The sequence below is a fragment of the Meleagris gallopavo genome, chromosome 5 (assembly GCF_905368555.1).
Source record: "Meleagris gallopavo chromosome 5, MGAL_WU_HG_1.1, whole genome shotgun sequence".
In the NCBI taxonomy this organism is placed as follows: Eukaryota; Metazoa; Chordata; class Aves; order Galliformes; family Phasianidae; genus Meleagris; species Meleagris gallopavo.
Window position 1 is genome coordinate 28,095,093 of NC_139408.1, and position 26,137 is coordinate 28,121,229.

Here is a 26,137-nt window from a genome sequence, read left to right on the forward strand (position 1 = left end):
TCTGGAAACAACTGGAAAATGAACAAAGGATAGCTGACCATCCTGCTGTTGTCTAAGTCCCAAAACACACCAGTACATCTACATTTTCCTTCAATGTGATGCACAGAAATTCCACGTATTGAAATGCATCGCTAAGACTGCAAAGTCAAACAGTACTTCGCTCTCATCTTAAGAAAAAGAAAGGCAGAAGGAGTAGGAGGGCAGAAATATGAGCATTTAGGACAGTTTTGCAGAGGAAATAGTTACGGTAGTCAATGATTTGAGTAAGAAAGTTTGTAAAAGGAAAGACCTCATAAGTCTGATGGAAAATGTGAGATGGATTCAGATGGGATGAAAAATGCAAAGAAATCTCAAAACTGAATAAGCAGCATGACACTTATTTTAACAAAGGTAAAACAGAGATCAAATCTCATCAAAAATCTATTAGGTTACTTTTGATTTTAAGAGTCAAATGTAACTGCTAGTCAGAAATTGAGATTCTGAAGTATTTTAAACAAATCTCTAGAAATCTATGCAATGTTAGTCAGATACATCGCTTCTTGTCTGCTTGCTTTGTCTTAATGTTAATTTTCAGGAAAAGGTCCTGTGCTCTTTTGGTTAAGCATAGGCAAATCAGCTCTCTGTCCTCACTGTGCTCCACTCTGATCTCAAGAGTAATTAATTAATAATAATTGATTTTACGTTATTGTACTTCTTATAAGAAACCAATTGGGCTTCTTCCATCTCTGAGCTCTGACTTATATTTCTGGTAAGCTTTAGCTTCTGATTTAACTGCCAATCATTTTATTATTTATGCCATAGGTTAATCTTAAAGAAGTACTTTCAAGAGAGATGAACACCACAGTAGATGGTGGCATTGCCCACGGTGGCACAGAAATGTGCACTAACTAGAAATAAAGTGATGGAGATAGGACTGCATGTTACTTTACCAGTGTCAAGAGAAGACTGGAAGTACAGGTGAGATAAAAGCATTTTCCAGAACTTTTGACTTGCCTTTTCTGGATCAGCCATTCTATAGGCAGTCCTTAATAGGCAATTGTTCTAGCTGTAGCCTTTACCATAAGAAGCCATAACTTCAGTGTAGTCAGTGACTGCACTAGGCTTGCACAACCCCAAATTATTCCATAAGCATAAGCCAATTCAGTAGCAGAGAGTTGTTCGGAAAGTTAGAAAGTTGTCTGAAAGGAGACAACTGCAAGAAAGCTGAGAGAAGTTGAAATTCTGCTTTGCAACCCTGGACATGACAAAATGATCTGGAGGCAGCATCAGAATCCAAGCTCTAAGCTCCTAGCATCTTAACAATGGCAGGAGACACTCTCAGTAGCTATGTACAAACCAGGAGTTTTTACACTCTCCCTGCCCCTTCCCCCCCATCTCCTCTCCTCTCCTCTTCCCCCTCCCCCCCCCCCAAAAAAAAAAGAATAAAGGTTCAGAGCAGTTTGTTAGTGCAGTTCTTCCTACAGTAATGAATAACAGTCACAGGCAATGACTCCAATAAAAATAAACCATCATTGCACGCACATGTGGCTAGGCTTACTCCCAGAGGAGACATTCAATACTTGTAAATGAAAGAAATGGAAGGAAAACAAACAAAAGGAGGAGATAGAAATGAAAACCAAGAATCTTTTAAGAAACAAGTTCAGGAACAAGGACACCAAGTTCTGCAATACCTGGCTGGCTTCAGTTCTTTCTTCTAAAAAGCAATATATATTTAAAAGATTTTTTCATAGCGCACAATGCCAGCACCTAGGAATCAGGAACTCTTCCCAATTCTCCCACTGATTCATTGAGCAAATCACATTCCTTTGGTTGAGTCCAAAACCATGCATGGGAACATATATCTGCAGCAACCTCATACTAGTTTTCTGCCAGGTAGGCACAGCTCTGGAGATAGCCTACTTTTCCCACACAGGGGCGGGAGCAGAAGAATCGATTAACAACAACTCTTATCTGTTTCCTCAAGTCTAGTAGAGACAATTCCAACCCTCTCTCCACCTCAGCCCCAATAAAACCAGAGCAAAGGCACTTGCTGACTATGATATTCTCCTCTATCTCCAAATGATTTCATCTTCAAATTCTAGTGCTTACTGCCCATAAGCAGGAAGCATTCACCAGATACTCCTGGTAGGAGATTAATTTACCACATTTTCTAGGTCCTGAATCTATCCTATTCATGTAATCGCTAACACCAGATGATCAGTCTGGAAGTTGTTCCAGTCCTTGTAGTGTGCAAATACTAGCCAAATACTGGATTTCAAGTGAAAAGCTCAGTATATCGTAAGTGTTGCCGTTCGGACTCTGCTTTAGCTCAAGGCTAGTGAAGAGCTCCAAATATCCTTGGAGTGAGTAAACAGAATTTCTATGGAAGGAAACCACGGAAACCTCAAATGAGTATCAAAGATAATCACAGGCAAGAAAAACACAGCTTTCTAAGGTAAGCTGCTCCACTGTGCTCCACAGCGACGACTGTTCTGACTGCAATAGGCCAAATGAACAAAATGCTTCTTTGGCTTTTTGTCCTCTCCCAGACTGTGAATACAGCCCTGCGCTCTTGCAGCCAGGTTGCCTTTTTTCTGCTTGAAGTACTTAAGGATTCACAATAACTTCAGAGGCAGGGAACTGCACTGCCCAGGCAAACATTGGGCCATTTCAAGTTTTAACCGAAGAAGAAAATACATTCCCAAATGTTTATCCAAACCGTGTCTGAACTGCAACAGCCTGGTCTGGGAACTGTACAAACCAGGCTGCCTCCAGTATGCTTCCACTTAAGCCATAGAGACTTCTGGCTTCTGGGGCATCTGGTCCAAGCTCCCCACTGTGAAATGCTTGGTATGCAGGGCCAGTCAGCCCCCTTTTGCTCATGTAACACCAGACCCGGTGAAATTCCTCTTCCCAGAATCACTTTCTGTCTCCCTGCCACGTACCTTATTCCCAATTTTGTACACCGAATTTTGTTGTCTTTTGTGAGTCTCTCCAAATTTTCCCAGTGGAGAGTCCTCTAAAAGGTCAGGATACTTCACAAAACTTGGCCCTGAAGATTTCCTATGCTATAAAACTGTTGAGGCCCAAAGCCCTGGTAAGTGTCCAACATGAAGGGTAATTCAGGAGAAGAAGCCTGCAGCTTTTACTCAGTGGGAAAGCAGCCAGCATGTCCGAGTCACCACACAGAAATTGCACTAAGAAAAAGAACCTGGGGATGGTGCTGGGGAGGGATAAAGCATAAACACAGCCTCCTAGGGGAATTCTCCTGTGTCATTCAGCTCGTGGTCACTCATCGGACTTACGGTATACTCACTGGGGCTAAGAACAGAAACAGTTTTTGAAACTTTTCAGAGTCTTCCATGTTGTTTAGCTTGACTTTGGTTCTAAAAATAAAAAGAGGACTGAAAGATGTAATAGTTATTTATGACACATACTGGAATAGTATCTTGTATCCTCTGCATCATGCATCCCAAATCTGGAAAGACTCACAAGAGAGCAGCAGCATAATAGCACCAAAGGATGTATGGCTGCTTCCACTATGCCTGCCAGACTTGCCCTGAGAGAAAGGAGCTGAGAAACAAGTATGGAAGCACAGTAACTGCACACTCTTCTCAGCAGAGCCGCATTTTATAAAATGTCTGGATTTGCAAGAGTCCTTAAAGCCCATCCAGTTCTAACCCTATGCCGTGGGCAGGGCTGCTCCCCACCAAATCAGGTTGTCCAGGGTCCATCCAACCCGGACTTGAACTCCCAGGGATAGAGCACCTACAGTCTCTCTGGGCAGCTGAGCCAGCACCTCACCATCCTGAGTAAAAAAAATTTCTACCTAGCACCTAATTTACATCTCCCCTCTTCCAGTTTGAAACCTTTCCCCTTGTCCCATAACTATTAGACTACGTAAAAAGTTAGTCTCTGTAGGGATCTAACCAGCATCCAGTCCCCACCATAACACAGAACAGATCAACTTGATATTAGTCTTAACCACAACATAAGGAACATACATTCTTAAATATGTAATTAGCATATGCGTTGCCATAATGATTTACTGCTTTTATTATTCTTCAGATCTCTATGAAGCTTCTTCATGATAGTTTTAACATAATTCCACAGATTAAAAAATATCTGCAACAAATTCAACCCTTATCCCTGTTTCTAATGCTTTTCAAATCTTTAAGTTAATACTCATTCCTTCTTCCATTTTGTTTTAGCTTAATAAATGATGAAAACACCTTAAGATTCTTGTTTACAAATTGAAAGCAAATTAGTATATTGTAAAAGGGGATGCCCAGAAGTGCGCTCTTGCCATCTTGTATTCACTGTTTTCAGACATCAACATCCTTTATACCTCCTTAATGTAAAGGCGTGATTCTAAATTCCTAGGCATGGGCCAAAAAAAGATGGAATTCAACCAAGTCCAAGACTAAAGCATAAATATTTTTGATCCACACTAATGGCTGCAAAATGCTTTTGATATGAAACAAACAAGAACTGTTTCCAGCTTTTTTGAGTGTGTGCACTTTGTTCTGTTCCTAAAAGCAAAGTCTTCAGGGGAAAAAAATATATATATTAAACAACACCACTGCTAAATTCACATGTGAAAGACAGTAGTATTATCTTAAATAGAGCTTCAGTAGAAAATTTTAGATTTCAGTGTGCATCATGTAATAACGGCAAGAAAAAATACTAACAGATGTGTGAGCTAATAAACACAGAGGAAATGAATGCACATTTGGAGTACTATCATACTGTATGGGTGTTGAGAAAAGGTGATAAGCGTAAAATTAAGTCTAATTTCAATCTTTCTACAAGACTCAGATTTCAGCTAGCAAGAACATATTTGGGTGAAATAAGTGAAAAATTTCATTAAATGAATATTTCAAAGTGTAATATCCTAGATATATAAACTTCTTAGATGATTTTCCTTGAATATGACTAAAGCATCGTTAAAGTTGTACTGCGTTGGATCACAGGGATCATGTCTGATCCCTACCTTTTCAAAACATATGCAAAGCATTTTGCCTACCAATGTCAGTATATCAAAGTTTAAAAACCAGACAAACTTTATCTGAGGTTCATTTTTACCAGTAACTCAAAGTTGTTGCAATGTCAAGAAATATATTGCCTTGCGCAGACCATAACGGGGAAGAAAGTGGAAAGAGAAGAAAGAAGAAAATACAATTAATGATGCAAAAAATCCTCAATGTAGAAAAATCACCTTGGATTTATAAATTAACACATACAAAGAGAACAGGCATGAAACTTCACCATGAGTTTTTCATAGTACTGTCATAGGACTATTATTCTGACAGGAATATCAAAGTAGGAGAGATTTCCTTTATTACTAAACCTAATTCTCTACTGCAGGCAAACGCATTTTACCGAACACTATACATCACACGTATTAACACACACAAGTGCTCTCTCAGAGCAGCAGCTCCATTCCCATTATTCTGTCATAGCACTTGTTTTGAACACAGCTACTTCAACACAAATGTCAAAGCCAAATACAGTACTCCAGAGGTGCCTTCAGAGCTTTGATACAAGGGTACAAATACATTCCCATCTCCTCTGACTATGACATGGTTAACTCCATGACCAGTGCAGCCTGGCAACAGCCAAAGAAGAGCTAAGTGGCCTCTCAGGCAAAAAATAACAAAGGATCACGCATACAGGTTCAGTTCCAGGTAGCAAGTGACCACCTGTACCACCAAACTCAGGAGGAAGACTTGGTAGAACTTAATGAGTTTGCCCTTGCAACCTCAGGGTTATTCAGGGTTATTTGCTTGTGGTAGCAGTGGTAATGAGAAGAGGGACTAGATGATCACAAGGTCTTTTCCAACCTTGTGATTCTATGATTCTATGATTCCTGCTTCTTTGGGGTGCTCTGAACTACAGATCTGTGTGTTTGAAGTTAACAGCTGCTGCTGTTAATTTCCTTCATTAAGGAAAACTGCAAAGCTAATAAAAAAAATAATCAGAAAAATATAAATTATTTTAAGGTTTCCTTCCATTTTCAGTTTTACCTACTGTCTTCTCAATTCTATTTAGATTCTTAGATAACAAATGGAATAGTGTTATATAAGCACCTGAGTAAATCAGTGATTGCTCAAGACTGATGGAAAAGTTTTTCTCTATAGAAGTGTGCTGTCAACAGGAAGGGGCCATAAATCCAACCCTGGACAGGACTGCAGTGATGCTTATATTGTATAACCACCTCCCACAAGTCCATTATGCAGAAAGCGTAATGAAAACAACAGCAACATGAACACACAAGTTGGGAAAGTGACCTAATGAAGTTTGAGCTCTAGCTACTTGTTAATGAATCTTATTTATTTTTATGGCATCTTTTCATTTGGTACTTTTGCTGGAGTAAATCACTTATGATACTGTTTCGATAATCATCTGTTTATGCTACACTTATACACTGTCCAGTTTCATCCTGTTCACATGCAACTCAATATCATATTGCTGCTTATGCTTGTATACGATCTATGGATTAGCAAAAGATTTTTGTTGTGAGAGTTACCAGTCTAGGGATATTGTCATCAGAAAAATATAATAAGCTATTTATTCATCAATTTAAGGGATGTGGTTTGTATGCACACATTGAAATTTGAGCCTATAAAAACCTTCAATGCATTTGGATTCGAAAGAGTCAAAAGATGACAGGGGCCAGGCAGAAACAGACAAAGCTCTCTAAAGTAAGCAGCCCTAGAAAAAGCTGCTTGTTTGGCTTTTTGGTTTTTGTTTGTTTGTTTGTTTGTTGTTTTGTTTGTTTTTAAGTGGAAGAGTTTACAGAGTTCAGATCAGTGATTTTGGAGTCTTCCATCAGCTATTTCTTTAAAAGCAATGTTCTTTGTAAAAAAAATTCTCACCTGAATAAAACTACTTTTCTGCAAAATTTCTTACCCTTTACATGACTCCATGTCATCACTCTTCCTTGTCTTAAAAAGTCTCTGTGCTTTCACAGAGCTGATTTTCCATACGATAAGCTTATTATATAACAAGTGGCTTACAACAGATAAACACTTTATAACACTTCAATTCTGAAACAACCCAATAGCCACATCTCTTTTCTACTACTGCTTACTGAAGCTCATTACCTGCCATCATCTGTGGATTTTATTCACATCTACACACTTGAAAAAATAACTGAATTATGTATATAATTGACATTACTATGTACATGATTCATGTAGCATATGCAGTCAGGTTTTCTCAGTGCAGATTGAGGCTAGTAAACAGCACTGCATTTGTTCTAGTACTTCTGTGAGAACTGCACATCCACAGCTCTCTTCTGTTCTTAAGGTACAGAAATTTCTTTTTCTGAGCCTCCCCAAATCCTAGCTTGGTAAAAGACATGTAAAGAACGTAAAGAACTACATTTCTCATCTCACACAACTACAGGCAACCTGCGCACATCCTCGGTCACCTTCTTTGGCAAAACACTGATTTTAACACCCAGTTGTCCATGGGATTTTTCTTGTTCCAACCAAGTCAAAGACTGAATCAGCCCTGCTGAAGTAGGTGAAAACTTTTCTGTCTGCATTGAACGAACCACCTCCAGCTTCCCCATATGATTTCAAAGGTATTTTAAGACTACTGAAAAATATATTTACACTGCTTCTTCTGCATCTTCATTTGGTTTAGCATGCATCTGTAATTGTTACAAAATTAACAGAAGAAAACACACACTATATTTTATTTACATCAGACCTTATTCCTTCCATTTCACAGTGATTTCAGCACATTCCATCACGTTACATTTCATTGCTTCTCTTTTTCTTCCCAGTAAATATTACTGTCTAAAAGTAATCAGAAGTCTTCATAGTGTGAGGCTACAAACTTCCACTGAGCCTTGACATGCAAACACTTGATTCTATTCTCCAGATTTCATTACTGTACTCTCTCTTGCCTAAGTTAAGGTAAAAATTAGAAGGCCTTAAACCCAGACAGCGCTTAGCATACGCTTCTTCCTCAGCCTACTTGCTTTGTTTGTAATTGCTTTATTTTTTGTGGTTTATTTGCTTCCCCTTTTTATAGATGAAAACCTCAACTGATGTTATCTTAAAAACTGGACAACTATCCAACAGCTATAGAGCCTATCTAACAACTACCATAAAGCTCTTACAGGGTGACATAAATCTAGTTTTATTCTGAAGACTTAAGTCCCATACACATAAAAGTTCATCTCCGCCCCCCTTCCTTCCCAGCCCTTCTCCATGCCAGCAAGTACCATGGTTACTTCGCCATCACAATTTTGGAATGCTTATTCAGGGCTTATTCATATGATACTGAACAGACCAAGACAAAACAGCTGGTCTGTAACCAAGGACACAATAAAAGTTATGTCTGGCATTAGTCAGAATAAGAGATGGCTTTCTGTTTTGTTTTAAGACTGAGTCATCATATACTTATCCCTTTGAAACACTTTACCTGAAGCAGGAAAACAGCTGTACAACAACTACCTGGCGTGGCTTGAAAGCCCTAGTCCCATCTCGTATCTCAATCCTGAAAGTTCTTTAAAATACCATGCGATAATATTGATTTGTTATATAATAACACCTTGTGCTTCCACAGCACTTTCCATCTGAGAATTTCAAAACACATTATAGCCATTAGTGTTACAATATGAGTCTCACAAATCCCTTGGAAACTATAAAATAAACCAGGCACATTTTAGTTGCCATACCAGATCTGGTCAGTGTTTCACTTAATCCAGCATCCTGCCTCTAATAGACAAGAATAAAATGTTAAATATAGCACGTCAAATTATTAAACTCTACCACGCTGTCCCCCAAAGACAGCTGAGCACACATGAAATCAGTAAGCTTGGAAGCCTTTTGACTCCAATTCAGGAAAGCAGGATCATTATAAGCATAGCGGCAACTGAGGAATCTCATAGTTTGTGGCACAGCCTAGTTAGTTTTGGCCCAACCTCAAAGGCCCTGCATGTTTATGTATGGAATTCAGGAAAACACATGTCAAGGTTAATGACTTACAAGACTCCTCAGGGAGAAACAACTATCACTATCCATATACTGGACTGATAGTAGCAAATTCCCTTTGTGAACACATTTGTGTGAAATGATTAACTTCTCCCACTTTCTCCCAAGCCCTTATGACTCCATACTGCTCTGTGCCTCGTGCAGTTTCAGTCCTACCTCAGTAGTCAGCAGAATGACTGCAACCCAAGCTCATGGATTCTGATGGCGCAATTAATCCAAGAGAAGGCTGGAAACCTGCGCTTGTCCTCCCACCTGTGGCAGTGCATCTCTGCTAGAGGAACATGAAACTGGAACACAGGCTTTGGAAAGTGGGAAAAAGAGGAAAGTTCATCTGTTTAAGAAACCTGGTCCTATCCAAGCAATAAAGCAAACCTAACAGATTTTAAGGCAGGCGGGATGTTCCAGAAATTTCAATACTTTGCTGAATTGGCTGTTGTCTTACTAATGTTCAACAGACATGTAAAGGGTGGGGTAGAAAAAGGGACAGTTGGCTGAAAAAATGGCTGCAAAACAAACAAAAAGAAAGAATCTTTTACTCAGCTTAAAAAAAAAAAAACCAAAAAACAACTCCTGTGTAAGAATTCTATACTTGATTTCCCCAGATTTCTTGCATACTCTTTATGCCACCTGCTGCCTTGGCATTCTGTTGAGTTTCAGGTCTATGGACTACTGCACTGACCTTCAGCTTTCCCGGAACTCAATGCTGTGTGACTGAGAACAAGCATCAAGCAATCCAATGGGCTGTGCTCTACGTATTTCTTGCAAACTGCTGGCTTGAATCCTCCTTAAAGATTTTATCTTCACATCTTGAAGAATACTACCCTCTGGACTCACAGCCCAGCAAACCTCAAGTGCTGATTTTGCTCTTGAGGGGCAAGATTTCCCAGCAAGGACAAGCACCCTGGCTCTACTACCATGCAAGTCAGACATATGGGAAAATCTCTCCCAGACTGTCACTATGACCTTCAGAGGAAAAGAAAGTAGAGCCAGAAAGACCTTCCCCAGGCAGTAAAGTGACCAAGAAAAAAGAATTCTTGCATTTAAAAGAAAAAAATATGTCAAAAAAAAAAAAAAGTCACATAACACCTTTTATGACAGCACTCGTAGCGGACAAAACATCAATAACATTAAGGGTCACAGCCTTCAAAAAGAGTTACTCCAATGAAAAATAGAATAGATGAAGCCAAAAGAGATTAACCATGGATATCCCAAGGGACAGATGAAATCATGTGTTATTATGTTTTAAAAACAGGAAGAGTCATTCCCTCAATCAAACCCCATGTCTTATCCCCTCGTTTTTCAGTTTTTTTTTCCTTTCTTTTTTTTTTTTTTTTTTTTTTTTCTAAATTAAAAGGTGAACGTGGCCAGGCAAAAAAAAAAAAAAAAAAAAAAAAAAAAAAGAAAAGCTACTGTAGTTCATTCAAAAGCATGAAGTCCCTCAGTAAAACTGTTAACCATCTCCTTTTTGCAGACGTACTACTGGAAAGTTGCTACCACACTTAATGCACAAAATAAGTTTGCTGGTACAGGCAGCAGGCCTCCACTTGCAAACAGTAGCTGCAGAAGATGGAGTACTCCCTGTCCTAACAGTCACAGAAGAAATTTGGCACAGAAGAGTGGGAAAGATGCGACAGCAAAACAATCATGCTATCACTTGTGTCCCAAATTCCCTGTGCAGGAGAACAAGGATTATCTTCATCTCCACAATATGCAATGCCCCAAAAACTCAAGGAATTTGCATGTCTGTGCCAACACACACCAGATCCTTTGATTCAGATAAGCCCATTCTAACACAGGGAGGCACTGGAGGACTGGCCATCCCTGAAAAGCAAAGAACAGTGACCTCCCTGCATCCCAGGTAGGCACTTGGCCCATTCTCACCGCACGGTGCTTAACCACGCTGGCAGTCATGCTGTTACCCACCTGGCGAACAACTGCTTGTACGACTTTATTTAAGTTCTCACCTGCCTTGTCAGCAAGTCGTGATATTGCAGGATGAGCCTGGTGTTGACACTGTGACTCCATGTGTTACCAAGGGCTGCTGTCACACAAGCAGATTCCCTCTTCCCACTTCCAGAAGCTCCTGAAACTGATTACGAAAGAAACTGCATCAGGACAGCACCACAGAAAAGATTTCAGCATGGAAACTCTAACCAATCATCTCAGGCTGTCACAATTTTGTTTTTAAGAGATGACAGTATTGCATAAAACTCCTAAATATCTGGAGATGCACTGGGGCACACTTGTCTTGTTCCTTTCAAAGACGAGTGTGCCCCAGCAAACCAGCTTTATATGGGCACAGTAAAGCAAGCATGACAGTGTATAAGTCAGTAATAAAAAGGGAAGTTAAAGGAGAAGAATGTGGTGCCATGATACTCTGATCCAAAAATTAATATACTGTTTCACACAAGCAGGCATCCCTTGTGTTTTCTAACATTTAGAAAGGGAGCCTTCTAACGGTAAATACCATTCTGATGTCTTGGAGATCATCTGAACTTTTTATAACTGTAAAGGAAAATGCAGTCTGCTGTGATCAGCAATGATAATGTAAAGTGCTTCCAACAATGCAGCATGACCCAGCTTGCTGAACTGCCTTTTCACTTGATTTCTCTAGTACTGAAACCAAAGAAACCATTCATGCACACATATCAGTAAACAAGCAGAAAGGTGTCCAAGACCATCATCTTTTCTTACCACAAATTCTGCGTAAGATGAAAAGATAGATGGTTGTGTTGCTTATACTTCAAATGACACTTTAAGAAGAGAGCGCAAAACAGGCAAATCAAAGACATTTGGAAACAAAATCCAAATTGTGTGAATTTACTTGCAGATATACAAGATGTATGATATGACCGCAACTTGCAGATACTCATGGTAATCTGAAAGTTGAAAACAGTTTGTGACAGTCAGTGTATGCACTCCAGGACAGGGATAGACTGATAGGGTTTGAAAGCGATGAATATTGACCTGAAGTTGAATGAGAAAAAGCTGGACTTGAAGTCAGGGAACTTCCTGTCACCTGCCACAAAATGAAGACAACAAAAATTGCAATATCAGGCAAAAGCCAAAACTGCTTCCCCAGGATAGTGATAAAATCCTTGTCAAGAGACTCAATTAAAATTACATCAGACAAGACTTTGAGAAAAAAACAGTGGAAGAAAGCAGATTATATGACAGGAACACACTAACTTCTATACTCTCATAGAGCCAGCCACAGAGCTAAAAGAAATTCTTCACCTTGCTTACAGGGTAGATTGTGTTTCACCTGGCTAAAGTAGACTATGAAAAGAGTATGGCAATGACTGCATTACAAATTGCAGAAAAGCCTTATGTTTCTGCAATCAGCACTGCTATCAGCAGTGCAACAGAGTAAATATTAAAACTTAAATAATAAGTACTAGGTTTTGGAAGCAATACTGTACTGGGCTGACAAAGTTATCTCCTACCCCAGCAGAGCTTCTGGAAGAGTCAGGCTAAGGCCCTGCACTGCTTTTACATTTCTAAGGTTGTAGATTTTGTTACTTTTTCCCTCCAACTACTCAGAGCAGAAGCATAGTTACTTCATTCACTAAAGCTTTTATTTTGGAAAAATATCTAGAAAAGGCAAGACCAAAAAGTGCAAACCCACAGTAAAAATCATTATTTGTATCACTACTAGTAGCTTGCAAATAATTACAAGAGAATGGATTAGGGAGGAGAGTAGCAGGCTGGAGACAAGGGCCTAGAATCACTGCAGTGCACTCAAGGACTCATCTATAGATATCAAATCTCCCCCTTGCCCTCCTCCCTGAATAATTTAGGTTTACAATGTCATCGATGGAACTTGGATTAGGTCTTTAAATGTTTAGGGTGCACTAAAGAAAGCACGTGGAGAAGCACTTGTTTCAAGCCCATAGTTTGATAGGAGCTGGACTCGATACTTGGGAGTTACTTCCCCCCTCATGGTAACTCACTGCAGCATGCACAACGACCACTTCTCCTGAACAAGATGTATTCCAGTTTGAAAACAGTCTACAGTTCTTCCACCAACAAAGAATGACTGCTTTCCTTTCCTCAGAACAAAAAGTACCCCTATCTTGATAAGCATCAAACTTTTGCATGAATAACTCATGGGAGGAGCTCCTAACTGGAAGTTTCAGTATCAAGAAAGCTATTCTGTTCATCAGTCTAACCAGTCTGTATTGGGAAGGTGGATGTATTGACAATAATAATTTCTCTTTACCTGCATTCCTGATTTAATTTGCCTGCTGGAGGGGAGACTAGATCCAAGTGTTAAAAGCAAGGTGCTGGGAGGTCTTCCATTCCATTATTTAAGCCAAGTCACTTAAGTTCATTAAGTTCTGTAAACTGCATGCATATCAAAAGTAAAATATCATCACTGTATAAACAGACTACAGGAGGATAAAAGAAAGAGAAGCAGCTTTAAGGCTTTGCAATTCTCTCCTCTCGTGGAATAAGATTTGAGTTTCACTGGTAGTTGATGCTGTCCTTTCCCACCAGCTTGCAATGGTTAGGAATCACAAAATTCAGCTAAGGCAGCTCACAGAGTGAGCTCTGGTGGTATGGAGGTGTCTCCTCACAGCTGATACAAGCATACTCCTGCACACAGCTGGAAGGCCCTGCTCACTCCACAGGGCAGTGTTCATCCACACTGATGGGACATCAGACACTATCTAAGTAGCTATTTGCTGGCTTTAAGCAGCTGCTGTTAACTGCATGGAACCTGGTGATATACAGGAGGTATCACTCCATAATGATTCCTAATTCTGCATTTCTTGCAGGCCTAAAACCTGTACCAAAATAAAGTATTAGAAGTATAAGGCTTGCGGCAGAATAAACAAGCTAATTGCTATATTCATTTTATTATACAGGAGAAAGTCTGCTGCACGACACTGTATCATCCCATCCGAAGAGGACTGTTTTTGTGACCCATTTTCAGGCAAATCTTCTCCTCTGAAGTTATTCAAATTTATGACTGGTCCAAAGTGGTTAGTAAGCCTGGAGCACATTTACAGTGAAGACTGTTTGCAGGGTGGAAAGGAATTCCTCACAGGAAAGATTTCCGTTTTATAAGGGATGGTCCTGCAATGATGCATTGGGCAAAAGGAGGAGCACAGCAACAAGCGAGCTTAATGGAGGGAAAGCAGCACCAGCCTTGCAGGAAAGTTCAAGGTCAGTGACAGTATGCTCTTCTTTCCTTCCCCTTGCTCTAAACACAAAAAGATAGCAATGATTTCAGAAGAAGGAAAGAGTATATACTAAGAAAATATATTTACATTCAAGCATAGCCTTCAAATCCCAAGTTTATCTTTTCTGTTACTCGAATACTACTTAGTCATTAATGAAAAGCACAAGGAAAATAGATAAAACTGTTTAGAAAGATCGTGATATTTTTTAGTATGTACTGCCTTGATTTTTCTTCTGACATTTTCACATTTAGGGTTGGGATAGACCAACCTTGGCCCAAGAAGAACCTGGCTCCTAGAGGTTCCCTGGCTCTAAAGGATGTAGGTCTCTGCTCAGAAGTCCTCCCACTGTCCATCCTGAAGCACTCAGAGAGGCACAGAATAGCAGGTCCCAGCTGACGGGCAGCACCTCCATCTTGCCAGCCTGGTCAGCGCACTCATGCCCCAGTCAGTTCTGTCACTACCGTTTCTGCTCAGGATATGGCAGATACAGGGAGCTAAGGGACAGGGAGAGGAAGAAAAAGGGGCAGGCTGACGACCTAATGAGAGAGAGGTGGCAGATCTCAGTTCACAGATGGACAAAAGGAAGACAGTAAATATGAAAAGGGAGTGGGCGTGCAGAAGCACAGAGATGGGAACCTAGGATAGGGTGGTGCGGGTGCATGGTAGGAGGGTAGGAGAAGACCTCTAAATAAACCTTTTCCATGAATTCAGATCCAGCTCAAATGAAATGCAGTAGTGACTTTGATTCCAGTAAACACTCCATTTTCCCTCACACAAAAACTACTAGCATTGAAGGGATCAAAGTGCACACTGGCAGGCAGAACTGCACTCAATACCTGTTCTGCTGTTTCCTGTGAAATTGGGCTCTTCAGGGCACTACAAGAGGCACTAGTAGTGACTGTATGCTCTGGAAAACATGAACAAACCAAAAAGTGTCTCCTTCACTCTCACTCAACAGCTGTCACAAATGAAAATAAAGCTTCTTGTGGTTTGCAAAGTGAATGACTCTGCACATCTGCACAACCAGGGAAGAAACAAACCAAAGAAGAAAGGGTGATTCTTCAACTGAGGATTATCAGCTTCAGTGTTATCTCCACACAGATGTTGAGGTGCATATCTTCTGGACTCTGATGCCTTGGTAGAAGCTGTCAGAGGAATTGGGCAACAGCACTTAGCCCAGTTATACACAAAAGTTAAATTCATTTTGTCCAATTCTCCCATCAGTGCAATTTAAACGAACGTTCATAAAGACTTTCCTTATCACTGAGATTAATGCCACAGATAGTCTGAATAGGCATAGTAGGTTGCAATCTCTATCATTTCATAATTTAAAAATCTTTTTTCAATTAATGCAAAAAGGGACTGATACACATTAGGACAGGGAAGTAACAAAACACAGAAGCTACGAATCTCCAAATTTCAACATAAACTCATCTTGATGAAAGCCTGATTTATCAAAAAGGAGGAAAAGCCCTCCAAAAGTACAGAGAAAATATTTATAAAGAATTAAACTACTGAGATGGACAAAAAATGGCACATAACAAAAACAGAACATCTTGCAATGAGAAAGTACTTTCTTTCACACTCAGGCTGTGTAGTTTTCCTGCATGGATGTTCTGGTTCACTGGTAGAGCTCATAAAGATCACTGCTATTCACCTGCATTGCATTTAGTCTGCATTTTTGGTGCAGACCTCTAACAGTGACACCAGAGGGGAAAAAAAGAAATGAAAAAAAAAAAAAAAAAACCACCCCAAAACAACCACCTATCTATTTTTTCCATCTTCACCTCTTCAGAAAGTACAAGTATAAAAATACCCAATGGTGGAAAAACCCATCACATAGTGAAAATACAACCCACAAGACAAACTCATCTGTGAAGTAACTAACCACAGCTTTCTTCAAACTCCCACTCACTGACTTCTGCCATTTGCAGCCCTTCTCTGCAGTGATCTCTTTAGGCAAAAGGCAATTCTGATTCTCTTACCCTACAGTGATGACCGTCTCACTCTGTACTGGTCAGCCATGGTATACCCCAAACACTTCCTGCCATACGCTTTCTGCCCTCAGCACACACTGAACTAAGAGGATATGACTGGGGATGATAAAAACTGGGTCCTTTAAAACAATATAAGGCAGATATTTAGACTACCATTTACAATCACCTACTTGAGACAGAGCACATCTACACATAACTAGGTTATCACCAAACATGAGTTACTAATTTGTATGGACACTGAAGAAAATGTTGTCTCTGTTTCAGCTGTACAGTCCTGTTTCACTTAATGCATTATGCAGGAATGCAAACAGTTCGTCTTAGGAGAAAAATCAAAACTTACTTGCTGGAATACAGCATCACTTTCATATAGTCTTTTATTACTTAGGACATACAGCAGGAAAGCCAGCTGTTGCAGGAATCAAGCTTGGCCACAGAACTAGCCATGTAAAAAATTCTCTCCTTTAAACAGTTCATTCTCTTATCTGATGTCCCATGAAAAAACGAGGTCCTTTCTGCTTTTTTACAGCTATTTTATTATTGCTATTTTGACAGCTCCTAGAGCTCTCATCTGCAATACACAAGGACCGTATAAGCAGAAGAAAAAGACAGCTCCTGACTTAAATATCTCCTTTTCAGAAGAATTGCCATTTAAGAGTCTTTTAGCTGCTGCTGATTATTTGCCACTTACAAGCAATCCTCCCTGGAGAAGGATGGAAAATAAACCAAAGCATGTGACAGTTCAGTAAGTTGGGTCTTTCAGTATTCTCCATGAAACATTAGAAGCTTTTTCAAACAAGCAACATTAATCATTACCCTGTCCTGAAAAATCAGCTTGGACCTCAATCCAGGCCAAAGATGTAGGAAGGGTCCTCCAGAGAATTGGCCAGATGCTGGCTTGTTTTTATCTCTTCCCACTGCTGCTGACCAGTGTGCCCACTATAACCAGTGTGTGCTGCACTAACAGCTCACATTTCCTGACCTCGGTGAGTTCATGTTGATTCTGTTTTGAGCTAAGACAGACGGACAGAGAGGGAAACACACATGCTAGTACTGAGACTCCTGTCTGCTGACCTAAAAAAGGAACTAACATTAAGAAATGAGAAAATCCAGCTGGTCTCATTTCTTGCCAGACAATCTACCAGCCATGAAAGAAATGCTCAGGTCTCAGGAGATCTGTGAAGGTGAGAAGGCAGCTGATTTATAGCACCTGAAACAGAACCTGAAATAAGGAGTCAGCATGCTTGGGAACAGACACTTTCTAGATAGCAGTGTACATTTTGTTTGTTTGTTTGTTTTTGTTTGTTTGTTTGCTTTGTGGCCTGACAACGTACCACCAACTGATTGGTTTCAGTACTCTACTGTTCTGCACTTGGAGTGCAAGTAACTAAGTCATTTGGTGGGACGGCTGGTGAAGACCAAGTAGAAGACAGTGGTTGTATGTTGATTTTTCTTCTGTAACAAAGAAAAAATACTTTCTTCCTTAGCTCACCCTCCTTTCTAATGACAGAGCTGAGAAATTTTAGAAAAACTAAAACTGTCCTAAATTTACACTGTTTTCGGTATCCAGAGTTCTTTCACACATCGTTCACCACTAAAACTTAAAGGAACTTCTTCATTCTAACATGTCCTCTGCAGTCACTTCTTCCTGCCTCTCCAAGATTAGAAAAACAGAGTCCCAAGCCACTGACAAAGATGAGAAAAAAAAAAAAACCCTGAAATTTTGCCTCCCTGCACATACAAAGGGTGCATAGGCTGAAAAACAAAGCTTGCCCAGTCATGGTGTCTGGCAATGCCAGGGGCCCTGCGAACCAGAAAATGCTTTTAATTATCACCTCACTAATCACACTACAAGTTATTGCTGCTTTTTTGTTGTTGTTAAGTTCCCTCGGGGAATTAAACAGATCATGATATTAATCAGAAGGCACGTAGGAGAGAGGGGGCAGAATGCTGGAGTTACACGTGTGTTGGCCCCTTAAGACTTAAATAAAGAACGAAGATTTAAAATCACACTGTCAAAGCAACTGAAGCCTTGCATGCTGCAAGCCTCAGCCCTCTGACCTACACAGCCATGGCATTATAGTATCTGATTTTCCCAGGATGCTTAATCTCAGCTGTTAAACTTCATCAGTCTCTGCTAGTGTTTACCCATCATCTGGATTTGCCACTTCCGAACTTTCCAGGCTAGAACCAAATGAGCCAGCTGCTACACTCCTCCCTGACAAGGACAAAAAAAAATCCCAACATAACAGTCTGAAGTCTGGAAGTTTTAAACAGCTAAGTCCCAGAAAGGCAGAACAAAAATTAATACAGCTGGGGGGAGGAGAGAGGGATGGAATTTTGAAATAGCAGTGAGTTTCAAAATGCAGTGCACAGCATTATGGTCATTGTAGGATACTGCGGTCTGAGGCACAGACTGTATTCCCACAGTCGACATTTTTTCCATAAAATATATTCTGGTAAAGAAACAGCGTCTTGGCAGCTTAGTTCTGGTACACACAAAACTGACACAGTGCAGACAAAAGCAGCAGCGTTTCAGGCAAGGCAGGAGCCAGTCTGCAAACGAACCTTAAATTACATTAGAGAAGCAGGGCACAAAGGGTGAGGGAGGGAGAAAGGACAGAGTCAAGTTTTGAACACACATTGAGTTCTCCATCAAAGCAACCAATAAATGAACCAATTAGCGCTACAATTCTGAGGGTGATTCTGACACAGCCGTCTACTTCCCAGAGAGTAGCCTGATGGCACGTCTGCACGCTGGACGGAAAAGGACAGTAGGGGTACGTAAGCTAGTTTTAAATGTGCGCTAAAGCCTGCCTCGGCAAACATATTCTGCCATGAAGCCACAGAGGATGCTGTGTTGCTGCAGCCAACCCACCACGTGAATTAGCTCAATTAACGTGAGTGCTCACAGTGGCACATCCAGCCACTGCACCTTTCTCAAAATACTCAGCACAGACAAAAAAGCCTTAGCAAACAACAGCTTTTGATCACAGGCTTGCACTTGAACTGGTGAATGAAGTTTTCTGCCCTTTATACTCGTAGATACAGGATTATTTCAGCACCAGTCCTCCTTCAGGTTTATTTTCAAATCTCAGTGAACGGCGATTTCTTGATGTAAAAGGTTGAAACATCCAATAATTTAAGAGTTCAGGGTGGGGCTGTTAACCGCAAGGGTTATGTTTAACAACCTTTCTTGTATGCAAACTGAGTAAACTGCTTTAATTTGCATTATGACCGCAGTCATTTATCTAAAAATTTAAGCCTTCACTGTTCTTAACATCAGTCACACAGTTAACAATTAAAACAGTTCTCTCCAGGTGTAAATAAAAACAACAGTTTGAATTTAGAGCTGTACAGCTTGGATCATGAGCCAAAGCTATAAAAAAAAAAAAAAAAAGAAAAGAAATTCCAACATGAAACAATTCTCTTTCAGCCTGTAACAAGAAAGCAGAGGTCAGCCAAACATTTGGGGCCTAGAGACGACAGTTCGCAAACTACAGCTGTTCACATCTGGAGTTCAGATTTGGCCAAACTCTCAGTATTATCCATCAAAAAAAAAAAAAGAAAGAAAAACAGAACAAAAAAAATGAAACACCACATAACAACAAATTAAAAGAATATTTTTGTTATTTGATAAGAAACATAAAAGAAACGTTGAGTATAAAAAAAATGGTATATGCAACTGTAACTCTGCCTATCAAATACAGAATAAGGATTCTTACTTTTCACAACAAATAGTATCAAGGCTGGCTGTGGAATGTCTTAACTTGCATTTAACCACAAGTCTGTATTTGTCAGTATCCTTCTCACTGGCTGCACCCATCTCCCAGCATACTGGGGCCTATGCCACAGGCTGATGCCCATCTACTCTGCTTCATTTGCTGTCCTGGCAAACCTCACACTGTTCAGAATGGGCTCCTTTACAAGGCTGAAAAATCATATATATGTACTTCCCTACATAACATGGAGAATGTTAAAAAGAAGGACAATGGGGTCCTGGCCACCTGTCCTCAGTTACCCAGACCTTGCAGGAGACCCACAGCCCACCCAGCCCTCTCCTCACATTGCAGTTCCCATCTAGGCCCTGAGGAGGTAAATTCTTTTTTCTTCTCATTCTCAAAAAGCAATGACTCACTTTATCTCCAAATAACCAAATAAATTCAATTTTGGACAAGAACCAAGACTGGAAAATATCATGCTGATAAGCTTTTTCTGACTGAATGCAGAGAGTAAGAAGGGAAACAGTTATATGGCCTTAACTATAGGAGGTTCCTTCCATTACTGCTATAACACAAAGTATTCCAAGACGTGCCAGGTTTTTGCTGTAAGCTGTACCAGGCACCAACATTACACAGAAGTGCTCCATGAATGCATAAATCCAAAACAATCTCTCACTGCAGTGACTCTTCTCTCCTGAGATGTATTACATTTTTTAAAGTCAGTGAAAAACAAAACAAAAACAAAAAAAAAAAAAAAAAAGCAAAATATCACTTTTTAATCCTTGGACTACAAAATGGTTGAACGCTCCAGGGGCCAGGCAAGGCCAGAAACAAATTTTTTTTACCCCTTTTTCCCAGATTCGGGGGTGGAGGGGAGGGCAAGGGGAAAGGGAGAGAGCAAAGAGTCCTTGGTTTCAAATAGCAACATTGTCCAAAAGGGTGAAAGGGAACAGATGGCCGTGGAGAATGCAGCCTCAAAGCTCCAAAGAAAAGGGCTATTTTGACAGATCTTGCTGTTTCCTATTCAAGCATGAACACACTGGCATGGGGAGTTAAGACGATACAAGGAACAACCTCTGTTCCCAGCAACTGACTATGGGCAACTGGCCTCTGGAGCTCTCTGAGAAAAACAACATGAGACAGACAGACAAACAGATATGGCAGCAAGCCCAGATCTCAGCTATCAGGAAAAGGGAGGAAAAAAAAAAGGGGGGGAGTGGGGGAGGAAAGCAGAAAGGCTAGAAACAGCTGCCTCTTCCTGGCTCCAGTGCAGAGCATTAGAAAGAGCCTGTCCAGCCTTTCTCATCTTCCTTTTCAGTGAAACTTCTTGAAGGGGTCACCCTCAAGCTGTTGGTCTTTGCCCTGAGGGGAGGTGAAAGAGAGGACAGATCACAACTCGTCTAACTCTGTGAAACCTGCTTCCTTTAATCACAAAGACCTCCCTCCAGCTAGCTAAGAGGAACTTTAAAAGTAAGAAAGTATAATTAATTCTAGATTTTTGCATGCAAAAAGGTTGAGAAATTTAAAGTTGTGGCTCCCACAGTACATGTAATTTGTTTGCACAGTGTACAGCAGTGAGCCATTATATAGGAGGGCAGGAAGAATTGTACGCACTGTGGGAAACAGCTCGTCTATGTCCTGACTTTCATCGGTCCTCATCAAGAGAACTCAGCAACGGCTGTTTCATTCACTGATTCTGTGTAACTAGTATCAGGCAGATTATAGTTTGAAGGTCAGCTTCACATCCATTCCCAACATTTACAGCGAAACCTGTGCTACTCAGTGCAATCAGGATTCGCTATCAGTGTTGAGTGGCAGGAATGAATCTATGTAACTTTCTAATTTCTATACAATTTTTTAAAAAATTATTATTTAGAGCAGAGCATGCTACATGGTTTTTCCCAGCCTATCCTTGTCCACGGGCAGAACCCCTGCGCAACACCTTCCCCTTGCTCTGTAACTGAGACAGAAGCAGTGGCAATCTCATGCAGGAACTGGAGGGAAGAAAAGAGGGGGCCCTGGATGTAACATTAACTATCTCCCCAACACTTCCCTGGGGCAGGGAAATAGCTATCATCCCAATTTTAATATCCTCTTTTTAAAAAATCATTGAAGGAAAGATAATAAAGAATTGTGGGTGTTCACATGCCAGAACTCAGAATGAAGAAATGTTAATGCTGCATGCTGATCCTATCTGGGCCTTTGTTCCTTCATCTGTGAAACAGCACTTGTTAACTTTAGTCAATAAATACTAAATATGTAGAAAAACAGACACCAGCAACAAATCAACCTTAAAATCCTCAGGCTCCATAGGAATCCAAACTACTATCGAAGTCTCGGCTTTCTACACTATGTAAAGGATTTTGTTTTCATAAAAGATATCCAATACAGCTATTATTAGCTGTAACTGTTAACTTATAACTAAATAGATAGGATCTGACTGTTAGAAGTAGTAAAAAAATAAAATACCTTATTTAGGTTAAATCAGATAAAATCTGTTTATTTTCTTCCTAGTTGTTAGCTTCCTGAACTGAAAAAAAAACAAAAAACAACTGCTTCAGGTTATCCTTACTAAGGGAATCTCAAATATTGATTATTGAGTATTAATGAAGTTAAACTTGTTAATTTGCCTTTCTTCCCATACTTCCTTGAGTACAGCCAACCTCGAAGAATTGCGCAGTAGTTTTCACTCTGCTTTACTTTTGTCATATGTCTCCTGTTCTCTGTCGCTGTCAATGTAATGAACAGGGCTCACAAACTGATTCTGTCACACTGCAGGACAGGTGGTCCCTCAGTATATTCCCACACATTCCAAATATTTTAAGTGTTTCACATCTGTTGTCTAACGCATTTTGAGTTCCCCACCAGAACAGAGGGGATGAAAACAGAAAGTTATATATAACATAGTAACTGACCTTTTATGCCACGAGTTCTGTCTTTTTGACAAGATGATAAATTTCAAAAAAGAGCTCAAACGTCACTTGGTACAGCATTAAAGAAAGCCTGACAGAAAAGATAACTTCAGAATTAACTTATGATTGTTGTAATAGCACACATGATAAACTTGAGTACGTATTTTTCTTGTTTGTTTTTTTTAAAGCACAGTGTATCTGAATTTAAGGAAAATTAAAAAAATTAATGAATTAAGGTGATTTACACTTTTATGACCATACAAACCATTCTGTTTTTTTTAAAAAAAACACACACACACAACAAAACCCAAATCATTTCCAATACTCACTAATAAACAACATGGGTAAGATTTATATAAATGCTTGGGTACGGCCTACAGAGCAGAATCTAGGGAAACACTGAATTATTTTTTTTTCCCCTTACAAGAACGAACCTGATCAGATGTACTTCACAAGTAAACGGCTGCAAGTAATTCTCCTCACTGATAAGGAGGGCCACTGGTCAAGAACTGAGACCAAGAAATGAAAAGCACTCAGTGTTTCAACTACTAAGCTACCATTTAGGAGCTGAAAACGACTGCCAGGCTGTAGCTGGGACAGGTAGTGAGGTTTAACACTTTCGCTGAGGGCAAAAATGTTATGAGATGGCAGTAACTACAAGCAGTTGTGAATCTGGTTTGCATCTCAGTGCAGAAGCTGGCATGTCTGGCTCTACCTGTATTGCAGCTCCACTGGGTATTGCCTTGTTACAGACTGTGACAGGAGACTGTCCCCTGCTGCATGACCAATGTCATGTCCAATAATATAATGGCATTCCTTCAAGCTCTTTGCCAGTGTGACTAAATCATATGAGAGATTAGCAGTATAATTGAGATCTCCACAGATATGTAATACAAATAAATGGATGTGTTTTTTTTTTTTTTTTTGGTTTTTTTTTTTTTTTTTTTTTTTTTTTTTTTTGTTTTTAAAGCAAAAGAAACCTGTTCAAAGCCAGAGATAAATATTTCTTGGGGTCTCAGCATGACAGACCCACAACCTCAGGAGAACTGATGTCACTGTGTGACTGCATTCAAACACTATCAGGACACGCAGCTTTGGCACTATCAAGGTGCCAGGACTGCAGGACTGGAAGTTAAGCATACAAGCAAACTTACTTCAAATCATACTGGAAGACAACTACTTTTTTCCAGGCCTAGAGCAATGCTGACTGCAAGGCACAATATCTTAGTGCACAGCAGCAACACAGCGCTGGATAAGAGCGCACATGGAGGTGATGCCTTTGCTGAGAACACAGTGGGCAAATAAAAAGTAGAACAGACCCAAGAAGAAGGGATTTTCAGCTTTTTTTTTTTAATAGTGTCAAACTTCTTCTCCTTACTATAAATCCCAAGAGGCCTTTAGCAGGCTGGTACGACAGTGAGAAGTGGGAAGAGTAGAGAGGAAATTGAGAAATGGACATCAGGGAGCACACCAGGCTGTGTCCAAGAGGTGAGAATTGCGTGAGTTTCACTCGACTTGCAAACCCAACATTTCTAAAAAATAATTTGGAAGCACAGATGTTTAACTCAACAGAACAAAGGACTGCCCAAAGGCTGAAAGATCACTGAAAAGTCGGAATAAAAGCTGTAATTATGTACAAAAAGCACATTTTTCATTTTCACTCTGCAATGAATTTCTATAGCCAAGATGGTAATTCCATGAGAACATGCAGCATGGCCAAAGGAATCCCTACAGTAGATTTCAACAGAATTCCTGCTAACGATATCTCATACTTATTTAAAGGTTTAGAAAACCTATTCACTGAATCCTTCTAAAGAAAATAAGATTTAATGCATTTTCACCAGTATTACCAGAAATATCATTTTCTATCTTTCCAGAAACAGAATGTATTATATTCCAGAATGTACATAGCATACAGATATGTCACTAGATGACTTTACACAACCAACCACTTCAGAGGCGTACAGCTAGCCCCTTCACAAAGTGCTCTGCAGTCCAAACAAAAGCTTATTTTTGGGGATCTCGTTAGACAGCGCATCAGACAGACCATTTAACAAACACTTGGGCAGAAAGCGCTTGTATTAAATTACACATTACTATCCTGTAATGTACAGTGCAGAGCTTCAGAGGTAAGCTCAAGCTGCCTTTAGAGCATGAGGATTTTTTCTGACAGAACACCATACTAACACTGATAAATTGCTTCTGGTACCCAAGAGAACAGCTGCATTCCTTCATCAAGTTTCATAAGGTATTATCTTGGTTATTGCCATGGTATTACCTAGGGCTTCATTAGCCCTTCCATGTTCAGTTCTTATGCTTTTACTTCCATGGCAGAAAGCTGAAAAGCCCAGCAGTGCAGAGAAGCAGCGGTTAGTGAGGATGTGACAGCCTTTCCTCAGAAACTACGTTTGATCTTGTTTCTTTGCATGATGCTGTAATAGTGATGTTATTTCATTATAAAGATAAAAGAAAATATTTTTAAGTCGCTGATGACTCTATGGCAACATTAAGAGTGTTAAAATGGAATCTGAACAGTGAGGGAATCCCAAATACGTATACATTTTAAATTTCAATTTTCTGAGTCTATTAAGGTTTAGTAATACTGATGTAGCGACAGCAACTTAAGGTACTAGATTTATCAAACTTGCTTTACTATTCCAATTTAAAATTCATGATATGAACACTGGATCAATTGTTATGTGACTCTAAGCAGTCACCTGATTTTGCTATATATTTTGAATCTACCTAGCTGTAATAGTTACACATTCGCGTTATCTACAATGGATTCCTGCAAATCATGTAAGGTTTTTTTTTTGGTTTGTTTCAGCTGAGACCAGATAACTTCAGACAGAGTGTTCCACACTTGTCTTATCCTCCAAGCTAGAAAGCTACAGGATTTTAATTATATATTATTGTATTATAGAAGTAAAATAAACAGCTGTAAAAATAGCCAAGTCATCGGTCTTTCAAGATCCAGCTCTAGTATGAGCTGCCAACACCCTTACAGTTTCCATTTCTATGTGGTTTCTCAAAACCGGAAGCACGCTGCGTCTCAGGAAGTAACATAATAAGTTGTTTTTCTGATACTACCCCTGGAAAGACAAACGGCATCTACAAACACTAAGGATCATTTCTACACTTTTTTTTCCAACTTGCACACATTATTATTCACATGAGATGATACCTATAACACTGTCAATCACCTGAGTCTGGATTTCTTTTTTCCTGCATGAAAAATAATGTATAAAATATCCAAATGACTTTAAACCTTCACATCACTATTCAAATTAACAGAGGATAATGTCTTCTCCCAGTGAAAGGGAACACTCA

The 26,137-nt window shown here is 39.8% G+C and overlaps 1 protein-coding gene across 11 annotated transcripts in view; it reads right to left on the minus strand.

The window, feature by feature from the left end:
- The window catches only part of RAD51B (RAD51 paralog B), a 381,459-nt gene that overhangs the window by 134,753 nt on the left and 220,569 nt on the right, over positions 1-26,137 (minus strand). For 6 of the 11 annotated variants that reach the window (XR_014883553.1, XM_085224972.1, XM_019615647.3 and 3 more), the window contains exon 9: positions 10,955-11,079. Coding sequence is in view for 9 of the 11 variants with exons in the window: in XM_085224972.1 (XP_085081098.1) it covers positions 10,955-11,079 (125 nt within the window). In the remaining 2 variants the exon portion in view is untranslated. Of the gene's footprint in view, positions 1-10,913; positions 11,080-26,137 lie in introns of all 11 variants that reach the window. The other 5 variants (XR_014883552.1, XM_019615648.3, XM_019615649.2 and 2 more) reach the window with 2 other exon arrangements.